The 20551-nt window shown below is 35.8% G+C and overlaps 1 protein-coding gene and 1 long non-coding RNA gene across 2 annotated transcripts; both read right to left on the reverse strand.

The window, feature by feature from the left end:
- Positions 1–777: 777 nt before the first annotated feature.
- On the reverse strand, positions 778–4760 carry LOC115928812. Its single transcript, XM_030996761.1, has 2 exons — positions 4624–4760; positions 778–1488 (listed from the first exon to the last, which is right to left on the reverse strand). The coding sequence occupies exons 1-2, from the start codon at positions 4653–4655 to the stop codon at positions 1017–1019; spliced, it is 504 nt and encodes a 167-aa protein (XP_030852621.1). The 5' UTR covers positions 4656–4760; the 3' UTR covers positions 778–1016.
- Positions 4761–11930: 7170 nt separating this feature from the next.
- LOC105444159 lies at positions 11931–20365 on the reverse strand. Its single transcript, XR_004066064.1, has 5 exons — positions 20060–20365; positions 15777–15890; positions 14222–14350; positions 12886–12999; positions 11931–12106 (listed from the first exon to the last, which is right to left on the reverse strand). It is a non-coding gene; the product is annotated as an uncharacterized LOC105444159 (long non-coding RNA).
- Positions 20366–20551: the final 186 nt, after the last annotated feature.

Consider the following 20551-nt stretch of genomic DNA (forward strand, 5'->3'; position numbering starts at 1 on the left):
AGGAATGTGGCACCATTCCTCACGACTATTTCTTTAAATAATCTCCCGATGAAAATAAAGGGTAAACTAACACCAGGTATTAATATACACAAAGAAAGCGACTTAGCACTAAAAAGAGGGATTATTCATAAAAGAGTCACTCCGACTTTAGAGAAAATGAAAGCAAGCCATGTGCTTAGTATTTATTTAAGTTCATAACCACACATAAACTTACTCCTAACAGGATATCCATTAGTCACTCATGATCCAGTCATGTAGATAATGATTTCATAATTCAGTATCAGTTATAACCAAGTAGCTTGCTTTATCATATAAGTATTTCGTTTTAATAATGAAAGGATACAAAAGAAAGGGACTGTAACGACTCGTCTAGTTCATACTGGTTATTAAATGAAATACCCTCTAGTTGGAATCTTCCATTAAACACGTCTTTGAAGTATAACCAACAATAGGCTAACGTGATTTTGATTTTGAGAATTATGTTTCCAATCAACGGGTTTAATGGTACTCCAGCATTATACAGTCAAACCTGCTTTAGTGACCACCTGTTTACGAAGATCACCTGTCTACAAAGACCACATTTTATGTTTCCCTTGGAAATATTTTCTCATTAAAACATGTACTAAATGAACCTGTCTACAAAGACAACTTATAGGCCCGAATTCACAAAGGAGGTTTGTCGACAAACCTTGCTTTTCGTACGTCATGTGACGCGTTTTACGCGTTTTTTACAAACCTGGTTTGTAAAGGACAAAAGGAGGTTTGGCGAAACAAAAGGAGGTTTTTGAGCTCAAACCTTGGTCTGAGCTCAAACCTTGCTTTGTGAATTTGGGCCTTTGTGTTTCCCTTTGGCAGTCGCTATAAACAGGTTTTGGCTGTACATACTTTTCATAAATCTATAAGGTAATTCTCTTTGTTATGATAATCTTCATGACTGTCTTCAATATATATTTCAAGTGTATATCTTGATGTAATTCTATTTTTGTAAAAGACTTGAAATCTATTTGATTGACATTCTATATGATACAAACTTCATAGGCCGGATCAACATCTTCCTTACCGTCAAAGGACTTCGTTGGATCACCGCCCTTCTCGATCTTAGAGAAATCAAGATCAGTATATTCCTTACCGGAGGACGTCGGCTTCGTTGGATCACCGCCCTTCTTGACTTGAGAGAAATCAAGGTCAGTATATTCCTTATCGTCGAAGGACGGATTCTCATAATCATGCGACTGGTCGTTTTCCGACGTCGACTTCGTCTTGCTCAAGGAGATTCCCTGACTCGTTCCTTGGTTCGCACGGGTGCTCGATTTCGACGAGTCCTGCCCGCAAACGCACACACTTTCATATTCATGGTATACATCGTCTACTTGTCGGTTTCCGGAGCTTGTTGGTGAATTTGCGGGTAACAAGTCTGTGCACATACGGGGAGTCGCGGTGAAGCTTGCCGAAGCGATGGGAGAACTCCTGTTCCCTTGCTGTCGAGATCTATGGACCAAAAAAAAGAGATTACCAAGGATAGATAATTAATTAGATTTACAGAGACATTGAGGGTAAACTTCTCACCTGTGATTCATTCAGGGAAAAGAGAATTATAACCTGTTTGTTGTGACTGTCATTCACATTGACATTATAATCGGTCTATGCATGCTACGAGAGTAATGATATCATATGAATGAAATCTATTATTTTTCTTCTTTAAAGTGACTAGATAAGATAGAGTGGTCATTCATACTGAAAATGTTACGGTTTTCAAATTTTGGCATCGACTTGGTCAATTAGAGTCCAAGTTTTATATAATGATGTGAGCTCATGTGTTATTAACAATGGTTTTGCCTCTGAATATTTCAAAGTAACATGCGGGGTAAGACAAGGCTGTCCGTTAAGTTCACTCCTTTTCATCTGAAATAGTAAGTCTCAAGATGTGAAAAGACACCTTGATTGAAGGAATTAAAATAACGGCACAGAAATTAAAATTAATGCTATGGAAGGCCGTAACGATCTGTTGAGTTTTAGATATTCTAGAGGATTTAAATGTCTCACTGGCCTAGTAATAAATCAAAGCTGTTAATTTTGGGTTATTTTAAAGCTTACCCTCCGGACATTGCTTCGTCTGGTTTGATGTTTAACCCTAACGATAGTAATGTTGGGCAATGACATTGGGTGTACAATTTTCGGTGCATTTGAAAGACATTTTTGAATTAAACTTTCCACCCCAACTACCAAAAAATAGAAAAATATTTGTCGTATTTGGTCAATAAGAAACCTAACTCCGATTGGAAAGATTGCTATCGTAAATCTATTGGGATTGTCCCAACCAATTTATTTACTTTCTATCCTTCCAAAACCGCCTGAAGCCCTCTAAAAAAAGGTCGAGTCTTTACTTTTTAATTTATTTGGAATGGAACACCAGACAAAATAAACCGCACAACAATAATTGGAGACTATGTAGACGGAAGTCTGAGAATGTTACATTTACCCTCAATTATTTCAGGCTTAAAGATTGCCCGGGTTAAACGTCTGCTTGACGATAGTAATGTTGGGCAATGGAAATGTTTGTATGCAGTTTGTTTGGCTCCATTTGGAGGAAATCTTTTCTGGTATAGTAATATTAATAAAAACGATTCTCGTATATTGTCGATAAAAAAACATTTTTATTCGGGAAGTTGGCCAGTCATGGGCTCTTTAACACTCGATACGGAAATCAGTCCTTCCCATATCAGACGACAAGATATATGGAACAGCACTATGATTCGTGGAAACAAAAAAGTATTATTCATAAAGTTATGGTATGACAAAGGCATAATTAAATTATCGGATCTTCTTGATCTTCTTTTTACCTTCTCTCAATTAAGAAAGAAATTTAAGTTTGAACACAATTTTGTAGAATTTTATTCTGTGAAAACGGCTATTCCCAATAATTGGAAAAATAATATCCCTAAATGTTCTGAGGCAGACCTGACAGCTCAAGAGGAAATGATTAAAAATCTAATGAAGGTAACGAAGATATGTCGCTATATTCATAATTTAAGTGTTCAACAGGTTTTTAGTCCCCCTAAATCAATAGATAAATGTAATTCTCTGTTTAATATCCCAAACATAGACTGGGCTAATATTTTCTTAGTTCCTGTTAGGTCATGTTTATATACACGATCCGTTATTTTCAGTTTAAGATAATACATCGTATAGTTGATGTTAATGAATATCTTACATTATTAAATATTTCGCAGTCAGACTTATGTTCATTTTGTTATAGCTTCGTGGAATCTATAGAATATTTATTTTGGAATTGCCCAATCATTAGAAGGTTTATTGCGGATGTCTAACATTTCATTTTAGAGGATAAAGTTAATTTGAATAAAATTAATTTCTTATTTGGGTTTTATGGAAACGTTTGAGTTCAATTTAATTTATTATTTTATAAGCCAAATACTTTATATTTTCCAACCAATGCAAAAATAGCGTACTCTCACTAAATTCTTTTAAATGCATATTAAGGAATTATCGTTCCCTTGAACAATACATTTATGTTAAAAATAACAAATTTGTATCATTTGATAATAGGTGGATAAACATTATGTTGCTTTAAAAAGAATATTAAAAAAATGTACCACCATGTCTTGTAAAATCAGCTATATTCTTGTTGTTGATTCTATCGGTTATATTATGTATGCATATTCAAATATGTTTTGTTATGTTTTGCAAAGTCGAAAGCAATATTGAATAAAGATGATTTTATTAAACAGAAAAAAAAAAAAAAACATTACCTCAGATTCTGAAACAAAATCCTGGATTTAGCTCATGCTGCAATCATAATGATATACCTTTAGGTCAGTCGAGTGCCTGTCTGATTATCCAGATATTTATGATTGGAAATCGAAATCAAATTTTGCGTTTTCCTAAGGGTTTTCATAGCACTACAGTCTAATGGGGAAAATGAGTATGGTAAAACCGGCACTCAAATTTGTTTAGGGCTTCAATATTACGCCATATCACATGCATTGATAACGCGTAGGGCCATGCATCTCAGATTTAACATTGTTAAACGATGCCTTTAAAGATCCATATGTATGCTTACCAAAATTGGTTACACTAATTCCTGTATTCTTCTCTTTCTTTCTCGCCACCCCTCTCTTGCCATCTTTCCTTCGCCCCCTTGATTTAAGTTGACAGCACGGCTGTTCTACCGAGGAGTCTTAATGAGAGGTCCTCTTGGGCATTATTCCCCCCTCTCTCTCTCTCATTTCCACTGGCTATCTCTCTCTCCCTTTCTCTCCCTCAATTTCTCTTCCCTTTCTCTTCTTTGTTTCGTTATTATTTGCATTGATATGTGTTTACTTGATTAAAACGGCTTTCTTCGAAACATCGGGTCATCGCGTCGGGTCGGGTGGTCGCGTTACCCGACTTTTTGTGAAAACGTGCCCTTTATTCACGAAATGTCGGGGGGATGTTTGTAAAATAAACCCCTCTCATCTACAAATGGTGTGTTCCAATTTACACGGCACTTTGTGAAAAAGATACGAAAAATCTACAAAAGTTCGTGCTACGCGACCACCCGACCGGACGCGATGACCCGATGATTCGAAGTAAGCCATAAACTAAACGAAATTAATACCAATTTACCTTTTGCGTTTACGAATACAAATGAATATCATGATGACACAGATGAGGACAAGAATCACGGCTACAGATACGATCGTCAAAGTCACAGGCGTGCCACTGCTTTCTAAATTTAAAGATGACAAATTATTAACACGAGACTTTTTAATCAAACCAAGGGTAATTTAATTACTCTATTGTGTATCCTATATAAATCACGTTTGGAGTACATAATACGTCATCAGATTATCTGCATATTCATTTCAATCAATGACGGAATGTGCTATTAAAATTTTCTTAGATTGATCTTTCGGAAAGTCCTTGCGATCATTTAAATTAATCACATCTTCACATAACAGTTAATCTAAATAATGTATCTAATGTTTTTGGAAGAATAAAACAAAGTATTAGATGGAACAAAAAGGCATTGGAGCATAACTGAGATTTCCCGATAAAATACGATTTGTATAGTAAGATAGTGATTACGATTATAAATTGATATCATAAGTAAGCAAAGACATTACACAAAGCAATGTAGACTGGAATTTTTGAAAGTATTTTCAAGCCGTTTCTATGAAATAAAATATATTCAGATTGAGCATTTGTACATTGTCTATCACGTATTCTATCATGAATAATAAAAAGTATTACCCTGCATTGTAAACAATTAAATATGTCCTGGGCTTTTTTACCTTTCATTTTTGTATACTTTCTTTTGTAGTGTATATTGCTTCCTTTGTTAACAATCATGATTGTTAATATAGTCCTCTGTTCTCTGGCATGATAAAATTGCATTCTAATTCTATGTTTATTTGTGGGTCGTCAAGTATAAGTTCATTTACGTCTTTAAATATATATGAGAGAGAGCGAGAGAGTGAGAGAGAGAGAGAGAGAGATAGAGAGGAGAACAAGAACACAAAAACAAAGATAACCCGATTCATTGTCTTAAAGGGCCACTCTAGTGAGCACAATTTTTTTGGGGGGCTCTCGAAAATTTGAAAATTTGCAACCCCCCCCCCCCCCCCCCCTGGATCCGCCACTGCACTTTAGGCTTTTCAACCTTCAGTTGTTTCTTTCCTCATCTTTTGGCCGTACAAGAATGATATGCCTACATGAACCTGACAGACAGAATTATGAGTCTAAGAACGGAAAAAATACAAAAACAAACGAATATGAATACTAGACTAGAGGTTTGAGGAAAAGAAGCACATGCACAAGGGGGGACAAGACCAACGAATGAAAAATGAGGAATAGAAAATTTCACTTCTTAAGTAGGCTCATAGCATGAAATTGAACGCGGAATATGAATGGTAAACAAACATTGTGAAAATGGGGGTTGAATGGGACTGGGAATAGAAAGCGTGCATTCATCTTGTTGATCATGGCAGTTGCCCCTTCCCCCCCCCCCAGTCAAAAAAGTGGGGGGGGGGGGCAAAAATGCGTTTTGCCCCCCCCCCCCCCAAAAAAAAAAACGCCCCCCCCCCTCAAAAAAGAAACAAAAACAGTAAAGGAGTAAACATAGTGTGTATTTTTAATCTAAAAGAACGTTACAATAATAAAAACCTGAATTAGATCACATATACAATTCCATTCAAAGAAAAAGGAAAGTTCACAGGAATTAAATTTCATAAACATTGCGCATGCCACCTATACGGTATTTATCAATGGAGGTCTCTATAATAGCGATACGCGCATAATTATCGTGGACATATTGTGCGGGAATGGTAAAGCGTGTCCGTTTTTTTTTTGTTATAGGGGTGAGAAAACATGAGCCCCTGAACGCTGGCGTGCTGATTGGGGGGGGGGTGATGTATTTCTTATTCGAAACAAGTGATTTACAAATGTTGATGTTGTGACATGATTTTCCGGCATTTTTTCTCCATTTCTTTTGTAAGTCAAACCTTTTTATGCGTTTGTTGGAAAAAAAAGAAATTCCCAAATTACAGTCAGGCGAAATACGCTTATTTAGAAGCCTTTATGTTATGGTCTGCAAAATGGCTGGGCTCGATCCCCCCTCCTTTCTAAAAAAATTATGTTAAAGAGAAAAAGAAAGAAAGACAGAGAAAAAAATAAGTGACCTGCCAATGTCACAAATAAGGTATAAAAATCAGGTGATTGGTACACTTAAAATTATAAAGAACCAAACCTCTTTGTGGTGTTTCGCAGGTGTCTGTAGTGGTAGCAGTAACCCCTTCGCCAGGTGCAGTCGAAGCAGTGACAGAGTAACGAAATATGAAAAAGGAAGCTAACTCTGCCTTCATAAATGTTATCTGCAATTGACGACCAGGTACTTCCGTCCGATCAGTTTTATCCACAACATCTGTGCCCATTTTCAAGTCCTCTGTATAGAGCTGCAAGAAAAATGGAGCAATACTCATAATTACACACAATTAATATCCTAGTATAGGATGTTGATGTATCAATGCTAAATTGCAAATAAGTATCGTTTTATTGTTGAATGAAGTGGGCGTTTTCATATATCTGTTTAAACCATGGTCACAACTGGCCAAGCACTTCTCTGCATGTGATCTACAATGGATTACACAGAAAATCCCTGCATCAGATGCACAGGTCTACAGGTTTTTTTTTCCAGGTTTCCAAGGTGACTGTTGGACGTGTGTCCAACAGTCTCTGGATGAGGCTACATTTTTGAAAACACATTGGCACAAGCAGCTGCTGCATTTCATTGCAAACATTTTATGGGATTTCTACGGGCAAGGGAGGAGAATTTCTGTGATGAGGGTGCAAGAGGTTACCCACGAGGAGTTGTAAGAAGGACGTACGAATCGCATGAGTTGGCCTACGACCAGGCCACAGCTGCAGTCATACACTTGTGAAAGGACACGGTGAGTTGTGACCATGGCATTAACTGGTAGACTTCTTAACTCTTTTGCGACAAGAGTATATCTTAATCTTTTAGGGTTTCCTTAGGTAAACTTCATCAATTCTTTTGTTTTACAAGAACCCCCCCCCCCCCCAACAACAAAAATGCTGCAAAAAAATATATTGTTGTAACTTTGAAACAAAGTAAGCTGTTCAAGACCAACATATATATGGGTGAAATATCACAAAATGTTTAGTCCAAACAGTACTCAATTTTCCTAGTGTACTTTTCTACTTTAAACAACCATGAAAATGAAATGGTTAAAGTCACATATTTCTCTACTCAATGATACTTAAAAAAAAAAATCTTTCTTTTAAACATGCCCTTCTAACCCATTGCTTACTGGAACCTGGTGGACCCTGTGTTAAGCCTATGGGAATTAGATAATACAGTAGTCAACGGGTTAAATCTGCCTGCTTAAAAATGATCCTGTTAATCGTAGCCTATTGAAAGAGGCTTGCATTCATCGGGCATTCATATGATTCTAGGCTTCACAATCAATGTTCATTGAATACATCCTAGGTTGTTAAGTTAATAAAATAACCCTTACTGTATATTTTGTGATCACTCCATTTGGCTCTCTTGGTTGCCCCCAAGAAATTATGCATTCAGTTGGAGTATCATCAACAGTAAGTCCTCCAGGTTCTCCAGGTACTAAAAAAATTAGAAAATATATAATAATTGAGAATTTACAGCCAATGTGCTTATTAACATACCGGTACATGTACATACATCAGCTTGTACTATCATTAGTTGCTACGTATATGTACATGCATGAATACATATTATAGAAGTTTTGTTGTAAAGTGGTTTTAATGCTTGAGATATAAGGCTCGTTCAGATATGATGCAGAAAAGACGCCATTTTTTTTCTTCAAAACATGTTTAAATGAATGGAAAATGCACATATTCATTAAGCTCTGCGTTATAAGATTCATTTTGACATCATTTTGACTTGAATCTTTAAACATTGTAACATTTACGAAGGGCTTGAATGCTTCCCAGGAAGAGGAGAAATTTGATTCTTTTTAAAGCCCCATTTCTATCACCATGACAGACTAAAAGACGAATTGATCTCCAAATGCCCCCGCCTACAATCAATATATTTAGTATCATGATTTTTCACCAACAGATTTTTTCACTGATCTGCTTCATTTATGTTTGAAATGAGGAATTAATATATCTGTAGAAAAGTCATAGTTTATTCTGATAACTTTTACACATATGACGTACATAAACGTTCCTAAGACACCTCTTTTATTTCCAATACAGTATCAGCCAATATTTTTTGTGTAAAGATATTTTTGCACATCAAGGGGTCCAGGAAGAATTTGTGAGTGGTTAAATTTGCGTAAAGCCACAACCACTACCCATTTTATACTTTTCAATCATTAATATTCTATTTACATGGATCATGAACTCATTCTTGAGTATCATAATATTATAATTATTTCGCGAGAATTAAATGAAAATAATCTACTGAAGTGCCCCATTAGGATCAATGTGGTATCGAACTGCGCTGCATGACCCGATGATGGCTCGTGCTATAGTGTAAAGACGCTTTAAACATGTATGTACGGCATGCCACATGGCTTTCTTTAGTGATTTCAAAATGCGACATTACTTACTGGAAATATTGTTTACGTGTTGTTAAATTTGCAATCAATGAGTTATTCGCAAAAATAAATAATTATAAAGTAATAAATTATCTCTTATCATTATCTTAAAACTCTACGTTTACCTTTCTATGATTAAGTATAATTCATCGTTCAAATGTACTTCAAATGAATCTTTTGATAAAGTAATTTACAGGACTAATATGATTTATCTATCCTTAATTAACCTGTGTGACCTTTGAAATATCATATTCATTAAATAATGATGCTCCATAATCTATACATACCAGCTTCTGAGGTTGTAAAAGAGTCAGAGGGTAAAGATTCTTCACTTATCTGTGTCCCTTCCTCTGAGTTCAAATTTAGTGCTCGTACGTAGATTCTGTATTCTGTATATGGTGTAAGTCCTGTAAAAGAAGCGCCGGTTTCTGGTACATAGGGAGCTATAACATTAGATTCAGAGAAGAGAAGCAAATGTGATTAATCAGGCAAACATTTGTAGATAAATTATTAAGTGTATTAATGAGAAACTGCATCTCATTTCTGTAGAAACACATTATAAACCAATTATAATACTACCACTAATAGAATATTATACCTATCTCCGGAGGTTGATTTATCTGGGTAAGCTTGCCTTCTCAGTTACATAGCAATCATCTATATTCTAAATCTAGTATTTAAGGTCATGTGACACAATGCATTATTACACACAGAACCCATTTGCCAGACACCTGGGACTCGTATGAACAAACCCTTTCTTCAATGACAAATGACAAAAATCAGAGACAAATCTGCAGATAACCAATCAGAAGCAAGGATTTCACAAGCTTATAACAAAATCTGTCATTTGTCACTGATGACAAGTTTTTTGAAATGGGGCGCTGGTGTATCCAGTGAAGTCCACCAGCTGTTTTAATAAACAGTCTGTTGCGCTTCTGTAGAAACAGACTGGTTACAGTCCGACAGGGGTTTATTTCTGGTCTATACTGGATAGAAAATACCGTTACTTTCTGGATCTTCTTTCATACAAGCATGTACTGTAAGTCTGCACAAACATGTCATCAATATCAAGGTTAAAATTGTTTACCTTAAATGCATGCTAGCAAGGACTTACGATAGAAGTAGTCGCCTTTTTCACTTATAGCTGTTAGTATGTATCCATCAATAAGTCCATTTGTATCCGCTGGCTCGTCCCATTGTACAAACACCTGTCTTGCTTCTATTTCACTAATACGCACATTCCGAGGCTTAGACGGCTCTGAAATAAAGTTAAAAGTGATCATCAATATAGGAAAATACATTTCATCAAAATTGAATGAAGGTTAGATTCTTGAATGATAAATCCTGCTTCATATTCACATTGCACAACTGAAAAAAAGGATACACAATTGAAAGGCTAGTTAAACTAGTTAGATGCATATATAAAATTATCATCTACCGGTAATCATTTTTTATGCAAGGGTCTTTGTATTTATGGTGGAAGAAATTAAGCAAGTTTACATCAAACTTTAACAAGAAGGAGAAATGGAGGAATATATTCAGAAAATATATGCAAAACCACTCACACACTAAAATACATACATTACTTTTTCATTTAGGGTGACATAAGAATGAATATTCATGCAAGATAGTGATCATACTTCCAGCTAGGGTTCGTTGGGGTCCAAAGTCCAGAGCCTTGCTGCTTCCAGCAAGATTCACACATATCAGCTGAAACTTGTAGGTGGTGTAGGGCTCCAAGTCCGTCACCGGGACACCCGGTGATGTACCTCCCACATCTTGATCTGTCTCATTGGTGCCTTCAATCCCGTATTTGGCTGTGCAGGTGATGCTATCGTCATTGCCTTGAACTGTGAAGTCCCACACAAGTTGAAGTTGCTTGGAGCGGACATCGAGATATCCTGGATTAGCAAGTTCTGCCACCTCTGTGAAAGATACAGGAAAAAGAATGGTCAAAGTTTTTTTTAGTCATAGTTGGTGCTTTTAGAGGTGTTGTTGTCTAGTGGTACTTGACTTCAGATAAAAAGTTCAAGGGTTCAAGCCTTAGAATTAACACTTGCACTTATCACTTCTTCCTTTCCCGATGTATTATTAGATACATGATAGAATGAGGATACCTTTGTGGTTTGGACACAAACAAGCATACATGTAAAATAGCAATCGACTGGAAAGCTCCCAAATGAAGGGAGTGGAGATAGAGAAAGATTTGTTAGGGCATATATTGTATTATAAATTGAATCCAATGATTTCATTGGGTATCTGTATCAACAGTCAAAGAACATCAATCAAAGAAAAGAAAAGGAGTTAAAAAGTTGATATTGAAGAAAAATTACTTTCACTCTTACTTTGGACAAAGATACTAAAATCAGCGCTGTCGGTCACATTCCCAGCTCCGTCAAGAGCCAAGCACATAAAAACTCCATTATCTCCTCGGACAGTGTCAGATATCTTGAGCACACTGAAAAAATACGTCCCTCCATTTCCCATTTCTTGGCTTGGTTCAATGCTAGTCCTGTTCATACCATCCACTAGTCTCACTCCATTCCGCTCCCATGCTATGCTTGCACCACTGCTCGAGAACACGGTACAGTTGAGACTTGCCATTTGGTTTAGTTGGATATAATCCTCAAGTTTGCTGAGTTCAAGATCAATTTTACCACGAACTGAAAGGAGCAGTACAGAATTAAAAAATCCATGAAATTGAGCTGGTTATCCAAAGTACGACAGGTTTAACAGGCATCAGTACAATCTGGTCAATATCATTTGCAATGCAATGCTGAACTTTCAGAACAATCTGAATGTTGTAAAATCTTTATCGTTATCTTCTTCTCTAAATTCTCTATAATTTCAGCCATCACAATACCAACAAGTTCACTTACTTTTGTCACAAACTGCTTCCTCAAATGCTGGCTCACAAGTGCAGCCCCCATCGACAGTACTGCAGTTAGCCCCATCCACACAAGTACAGCTCTCCGTACAGTAATCTCCAAAAGTACCAGCAGGACAGACTGAAATAGTTGCAGTAGATATGAATACTTAAACAAAACCGCCCCGTTCTAAATATTTTTCCTCCATCGGACACACTCTAAAAGCGATCATTTCAATTTTTATTTTACTCTGCAATCGGATTACCAATCTCAGTTACGATGGCCAACTTCTGAAAGATCCAGACAACCTTCATATTAATTGTTATTTCTCTCAATAAACAGATTATTAATACCATCAACAAACTGTATGCAATCGGCAGCAACATCATATTACCAGCTTTGCTGCATTTGTTTCATAAAGCTTTTCTTTAGAAAAGGCCAGCAGGAATTCAAGAAATTCTATGCACATTTTATCTAAAACCTCTGTAGATATTAGCATTTCATTTCCCTAGAGAAAGGATGCAGATTTCCTATTAAACTAGGCTTATTTTATTATGCTCCTATAAGATATGGTACAAAAAGGGTTAAAAAGAAATAAAAGAGAATATTTAAGATATTAACGACATCATAAAATACTACTACATACTTTCTCCCAGCATACTCTTTGAAATCATCCTTTGAAATCATGAACTTTTGGTTTGTTTGAATGCAGGATTTATAGTCACAAATTTTATCTGATGATTCTTTTGCACTGAAATTCCAAGTAATCAATCAATACCGGTTTGTAAATGCACTTATCATGGTATATAAAATGTGTTTTCAGCAACCTTTAATAGCAACAATCCTACTCTTTTTATGTTCATAAATAATGATCAAGCATTTTCATGCTACTCATCCCCTTAATGTGCAAGTTCACATACTATGTTCACAATATGATCCATTGAAGCCCGGAGGACAAGCGCAGTTGTAATAATTTGGGCCATCCACGCAGGTTCCGTTGTTCTCGCAGGGCATCGAATCACATTCACGAAAATCTACACATTTGACAAAAAGGATTATGCATATTTGTATTTGAATAACCCTTTAAGCATGTTAAAAATGAATCTAAAACAGCAAAACATTTTCTTTTCTTTCTCCAATGCCAGGCATTTGGCAATAATTCAAAGCTCTTGATTACCATCTTTAGGCAGTAACTTTTCTGCTACTTTTGTTTTTGTATAATGCAAATGCTTTAGAGTTTTGCAAAGCTTAGTGCCTATTCACTTTCAACAAACTTTGTTAAAATGATTACATTAGAGAGGAATTTAACAAGAATATACTCAAAAAAGAATATCTTGTAAAATTGCATTTGAAAATTGAGACTTCAAGGCCCTAAAGTATTTTTGAGGTAACTTCTAAATTAACATAAGCCTTCATGGTTCTGAAATTGAAAATTTTGTGAATCAATAGAAAAATATATAATGCTGTTGTTAACATATAAACAAACACCTGATAATTGAACTGTTTTACAATCCCATAAAACAAACATAATTGGATTATTTACCAAAGATTCTTGGGTGGTACAAAAAGAGACACATGATTAAATATATTCTGTGTGAAATAATAGAGGTACTAATAACTGAGTATAGATTTTGCCTTGGTGTCTTTAAAATCATGTGTTGTCATTAACTGGTATAAAACACATTATATAGTGTTTATCTAAAAGTAAACTATGCTCAAATTTATCACATACATACATGATTACTATTTGGTACACATGTTTTATACTTCAATAAAATGACATTTTTGCACTGGTCAGATGTGATTAAGTAAATTATTGTGCAAAAGGTTTCTACTGAATATGTAATGGTATCAATACAAAATAGGGAAAGAGGACTAGTTGAGTGCAAATATGCATAAGTTCAGCACAATACAGAAATTCAGTTTTCCAATACAACACTGTCGCCTGTAGAGTTGGAATAATTTTTGTCTTACCTCTTTTCATGAAATTTCTGAGACAATCTGGCTACTCCAGTACTTTTGATAGTTTACATCTACGCAAAACTTTACTGGTTAATTTAAAGAGTCATAGAGATTGACCAATAAAGTTCAGAGAAGATATAAACTTTAATCTATCAAGATAAAGTCATATTATCACAGTTAATTCATGAAAGGAGTTAAGGACAAAATATTCCAACTTCATGGGCAACAGTGTACCATATTGTTCATCTAAATCATGATTTTAGAATTAATATTTGGGGTGGAATTTGTACAAACCATCTGAGCAAGTTTCCCCTGTCCATCCAGGCATGCAGAAACATGTGTAAGTAGCATCACCGGGATTCATTTAGTGGTTTGTGCAGTTCACTTCATTGACACATGGGTTAGGGACACATGCATCAATGTCTTCAAGGCAAAGCAAACAATATCACAGCCACAAAAGAAAATACAACAAAAATAATCAAAATCATGCAAACTAAAAGGTTAAATGCCCAACGTTTTCCATTATCTGCGAGCTTTGTATTTTGTTAAGTGCAATTTGTTTACTTTTTAGAAGTTGGGCCTAGCTCCTTCTAACATCTACCCTGTATATTGAGATTCTTGGATATGTTTGCACTAGTCAGATATGACTACATAAATCATTGTGCAAAATGTTTTGCTAAATATTTGGTGGTATCAAAATGAATATAAAATTAAATTATTGTGCAAATCTGCTTAACATTAGCATTTATTTGAGTAAATTGGGGGGGGGGGGGCGCTCTAGTAGATGAAAACTGACCATTGAACTATGTCAACGACCCTCACCTCTAACAATGTTTTTCTTGTAACAATCTCTTCTATTATCAATTTTAACTGTTTGCTAATTATTTTTTTCTTGATATCTTTCATTGGCTTTATTACTTTTGAAACTTCACAAATATTTTCATTTTGGACCGGGAAAAGGCAGAGAATTACTTATGAGGAATCAAAATTCACATTTTCCATTGTGTCATGCATGCAAAACAACACTAACAAACTGCAAGAAACATACTTTTGTCAGTAACTCCAAATAGACTTGAAACAAAAAAGAAATCTAAATAATTTGGCACCAGTTTTTAGTATTTCTATGCCCACGATTATCAAGAGGAAATATATTTGCTTGCAGCATTCAGATATAAGCTTTTTGCATTTTTGAACTAAATACATTTTTAATCTAAATTACTGGTTAGATTCATCGAACAAATTGTTCATGTCATGCCCAACTCAGATATATTTCAACTAATTTCAATTTAATAAGGACAAGAAAAATGACATGGCTCTTGCAAGTCCTCTGAAAAATCTTTAAAAAAACTGTGCAAATTTAGTAGTTTGAAGAGTGATACACATAGTTCTGCCTACAAGATCAGCAAATGAATAGAAATCTAATAATGTTTATAATATACTGAACACAATTCCTTTTACATAATGTTATCTATGATGTAAAAACATATGATGAATATAAACAAAAAATAAAGCAGAGCAAATCAAAAATTCATGCAGAACGAATTAAAAATCAATATGACATGAGTCAAAGAATAAATCAGACACCACACTGCTCTATTTGAAATGGGGATAACAGGGTACATAGAAATATAAATACATATCTCAATTTCCTACATATATGCACCTGATACATACATATACTATTACATTTTATCTACCCAAGTGTATATTGCTTTTCCTTCATGCTTTTTTTTGGAGACCCCTGTAAGAATAATCCCTCTTATTTCAAGAGTGCTTCCACTACAGGTTTCAGCTCTTAGGTATTCTGAAGAAGTGTATTTGAAAGGGATAAAGCTGCATGATATGTTACCAAATTCACAGTGAGTTCCGTTGAATCCATCCAGACATGAACATGTGTATCCATTGACCAAGTCCATGCAGGACCCTCCATTCTGACAGGTGTCGCTCGAGCAATCATTGATATCTGGACCAAACGAAAAATAGAGTGAACACTTCAAGCTAGATTGGCTTCATATCTTATCTATCACATTTGTTTGTATGTTAATAGCCAATTAAATATACGAAAGAATATATCAAGCCCTGCAGATGCCATCATTCATACCAGTTCCAGGGAATCCTGAGAGTGCGGGGAATGACTGAGAGAAAAAAATCTGACGCATTCAAACTAAAACACGGTCCTGAGCATTAACAACTACAAATGGTGTACAAAAGCCAATTGAATTCAGTAGAAAATTTTATAAAGCTGAGAAGTAAGCATAGACAAAATGAGAACAATGAAAGTAGATATCTAAACTGGCGAGTACTTGACCATGTGGTGGATTCAGTGAATGTCTTCTCCTGCAAGTTTTCAATTACACTTTGCTTGTCCAAGCAACGTATCTACTGCTTAACTGCTATTCAGAATGATTTTTTAAGCCAGTTCTAATGAAATGAAGATTCATTGACCAGATAATCTGTTTACAACTGTGCAACTTCAGAGTTCAAAGGTGAGGTGAAATCCAAACATAAAGTTTATTCCTGTTCATGGCTGCATACAACAAAATATATTTCATAGATTTTTAAATATTTTGTTTAATGATATTCTCAGACCTGCTAAGCTACATCGAAAAAATATGCTCCGATCTCATTATTCTTGTGACATCATTTGTCAATCATTAGTGAGCTAACAAGAGACAGTGGTATGTAGCTTCACCAGACCTGACCACCTCTTCACAATAGACCTTACGATACCAACATAGGAGTTGCTATGTAAGACGTGTTGTAACATCACCAGGAAAAGAAAGGTAATGTAAAGGTATTGTATGAAAGAATGCAATTCTTTTGTGGGGAAGTTATATACTACTGTCTCTTTCCAGAAGGCAATAGGTTAACATGATAGAAATGCTGGAAAGAAAGAACACTGAACCCCCCCCCCCCCCCGGAGAAAACAAAGGCATGTACACAAATATACCGGTGATTCAGAGATGTAGTGCTACGAGTCTTAATAGCCTGGTCTTAATCAGCCTAGTCTTAATCAGCAATGTCATCTGTATTCTGGTTAGTAATGCCGTATAGAATGATGCACACCATTAGTCGACACCCACCTTTAATTTAATAATGACCTGTTGATGAAATCAACATGACCTTTGACATTTAATACCACCCTCAAGGTACAATAATTTCTTCTTTGTTTGTTTATTGAAAGCCCATCAAATATACAACAGGATATCACTAACCCTGCAGATGCCATCATTCATACAAGTTCACAAGTGCCGGGAATGACAGAAAGTGAAATTGAACAAAACCATGAGTAGTAATAAAAAAAGCCCAATTATTTCCTGAATCTCTTTGTTAGACAGCTCATATACAATGAAAGTCCATACACTTGTTGTATTAAGAACCGCTCCTGAGGAGCGGGTCTTAGTTAGAGCGCTCCAGAGCGCTCCAACGAAGTGAGTGAGAACGGGGTCTAACAAATTTATGTAGTGAAAAAGAATGCTTAAATATGAATAATGTCTGATTTATGGGCAAAAATGTGAATTTTATGACCTTATTTGCCTAAATTACTATAAATATGCAAATAAGTGAATTTTTCAAAAAATTTAAATTACCATAGTATCCTATACACTTCACTGGACATGTATGCAAATTTTCGCGGCGCTCGGTCGTTTCGAGGCCGAGATCAAAGGGGGGGGGGCCTTAGAAGCCCCCCCCCGGGCTATGCAGTTTCAAAATAGCCTGGGCTATATAGGGTTAAGCCAGGTTTTCAGAATGGATGTTTTCTTCAAAAGTGTATCATACCAGTGAATGTAAGAAAGTTTGTAGTACCCATGTATTGCACAGCAATGAGCTTACAAGGTTTGAAAACTTTCAATTTTTTGTTAAAGTTGATACTCTAAGACAATCCCAAATACTGAGATAATTACATAAATAGAAAGCTTTTAACCCCCATAATAACACCAAATGGTGTCCACCCGACAAAACAAGTTTAGAATAATGAATCTATTCGAGTAAACTCTACCAAAATATCTAAGTCTGAAACCCGGAAGTGCACGTAGAGTCGGGCCTCAATCCGTGACGTCACGAACGGGACTCATGGGCTCAGTGAGAGTGAATGGCAGTGATATCCCTACGTAAATGCTATCCTGTCAGAGCTTAGATTTGTTGTTGTTAAGGAGTATATTTGATGGATTTTCTGTTTTCATTTGAATGAAGAAATACGAAGCAACATTTTCCAGTCGCTGATTTCTTTTTATATCCTCATATTCACCTATTTGGTAGAGATTTAAGACTAGTTTACTGCTTAGGAATTAAAGTTAAATCGTGCATGTATGAATATATAGGCGGATGCATTATATATTGTCATCAGATAAGGTACAGGAGCAGTTTTGTAAAACGAATAGGTCTAGAACTATGATAGTACTTATCATAGATGTGTGTGACTGCCTCGAAAAAGGATACAGTACCAGTTAAACATTTTATGTTGTAAAATATCAAACTTGAACGAGATCATGCAAGCGCGCTTCCTCTATAATATTTTGGCGAGTGATGCGGCTCTTGCATGAACGTTCGTGAAGCGAGCAGAATCGGGAGGTAAGACCAAGCCGCTGCTCTAGGCGCTGCTTGCTTGTGATGGAACGTACGTGCGCTAGTTATATGTTTATCGGCAATTGCAAGAGAATGAAAGCGACGTTGCCAGCTAAGAAAAACAACCAACAAAGACTTGCTCCTTACTACCGGTGTCAGAATTGGTAGATGAAGGATCTTCAGGGCCAAGGAAGGCGGAAAACATGGGGAAAAGGAAGAAGAAACCATCGGGAGATCGCTGTAGTATATGGTAATGAACAGTACTGTGCATGGGTAGACAGCTACTGTTCACTCCGTGCCTGGGCCGATTTCAACACCAAAACAAAAATTACATGGTGAAAATATCGACTAATAGCACATCGTTGGCATGTATATGTCATAATTTTTAAAAGGGGAATTGATATTAATACTATGAAGTACTAGGGGAAGGTAAAGAATTGTACATAGAATTATGATTTATTAGACTTTTCAGCCTTTGAAACAAAAATATGCAGAAAATCGTATCACTCTCATTTGCACATGTTTGCTATGGAACATCCGGGTACGTGAATATACTCTTTCCCGGACGTGAGGTCATAAATAGTAGACCAGCGCCGTGACTGATTTTCTATGCAAAGAGAGGCGGATATTTTCGACATTTCAATTGAGGATTTCGAGTAGACAGAATTTTTTTGTGATATACTAAGTAATTGAAAAACTTAAAAATAACATATACTTGCCGTAGGTAACAAATTAAGGGACATTTATTTGCTTAGTGTATCAACTTTAAAGGATATACACAGAAAAACACATGGAAATCAATCAATAGAAGGGTTTTTTCCTCTCTGTTTCTAATGTTGGAAGTTAATTTACAAATAAACATACGGTCATATTAGTTACCCAAATCGAGGTATTAGAAACCACAGAATTGAATGGCATTTATTGTGTGACATACAAGACTATATCACACTCGTTTTGACAACGTTTCACTCGTCGTGACAACTTGTAGTATATGCTCATCAGCTCATTGGATATTCCCATGTATCCTACTCAAGGCCATCTTAATCCATGTCATGTTTCTCGTGATTAAATCTATGTATATACATTCGTATCCTGAACACTGAGGCATGTTCAATAGTATTTTCAAAGTTCATTCCTCAATATCTAGGGACACAAACGCAGGTATAAACCATTAATCATATTCGTACAGGTCCCTTCGTTAGGAAAGGCCACAGGCAAAGGGTAACATTGTTTGCACTGATATCTGAAAACGGCCGTAACAAATGCAGACAACAAACATCAGTAGACACATGCACATACCTTCCTGTATATGTATGTAAAGTCAATATAAGCAAAATGCATATCAATCACAATATCAGCATATCAAATACAAAGAAAAATATATTGAAATAAAACTATCATATCAATACCTGGGGCAGATAGCTGATATTTAAATATGAGAGTAATCTCCTGCTGCCTTTTATTAAGCTGTTATAATTCCCTTCTAGCTATTTTCTTTAATTAACATTCAGATACATTTCACACAAACGGATGTATATATCAAAATTTGGTATCAAAATCTCATACTAGAACAAGCTGAGGGGTCTGATGAATCAGTCTCGAATCCAGGATTGCAGGTGCACATGTAGCTTCCAAGCGTGTTTGTACAATCGCCATTGTCTGCATCACAAGGGTAGTCAGCATCGGTCCGTAAACACTCGTTTATATCTGCAAGAATAACACAAGGTATTATAAACTAGATAAATAATATTTCTCGATTGTTCCCACAAAATCTATATTAGAGGCCTGGTGCCCACTGCCAAGTTTTAACTGACAAATCTGATAGAAACAAGCCAGCTTTGACTTAATATCTGAACCGGATCTTGTTGGCATTGCATAAAACTTCCCATTGATGGTAACCTCCCATGGAAACTTTTATTTGATTGGCTGTTTAGTGATGTTGTCAAGGTAATTAATATCAATGGCAAAATTACAAATAATGGTAAGTTTTATGCAATAGGGCCCTGGACTTACAGTGTGTATAAACTGCGCAGGGGAAACAAGAAGATATAGTTTATA

The sequence above is a fragment of the Strongylocentrotus purpuratus genome, unplaced genomic scaffold (assembly GCF_000002235.5).
Source record: "Strongylocentrotus purpuratus isolate Spur 01 unplaced genomic scaffold, Spur_5.0 spur5_scaffold_3, whole genome shotgun sequence".
In the NCBI taxonomy this organism is placed as follows: domain Eukaryota; kingdom Metazoa; phylum Echinodermata; class Echinoidea; order Camarodonta; family Strongylocentrotidae; genus Strongylocentrotus; species Strongylocentrotus purpuratus.

Bases quoted from the DNA above. Each gene is read 5' to 3' on its own strand.
- LOC115928812 (XM_030996761.1), bottom strand. From the start codon at position 4,655: ATGATATTCATTTGTATTCGTAAACGCAAAAG. The intron at 1,489-4,623 runs GTAAATTGGTAT...TTTGGTCCATAG, and splicing joins TGTATTCGTAAACGCAAAAG to ATCTCGACAGCAAGGGAACA.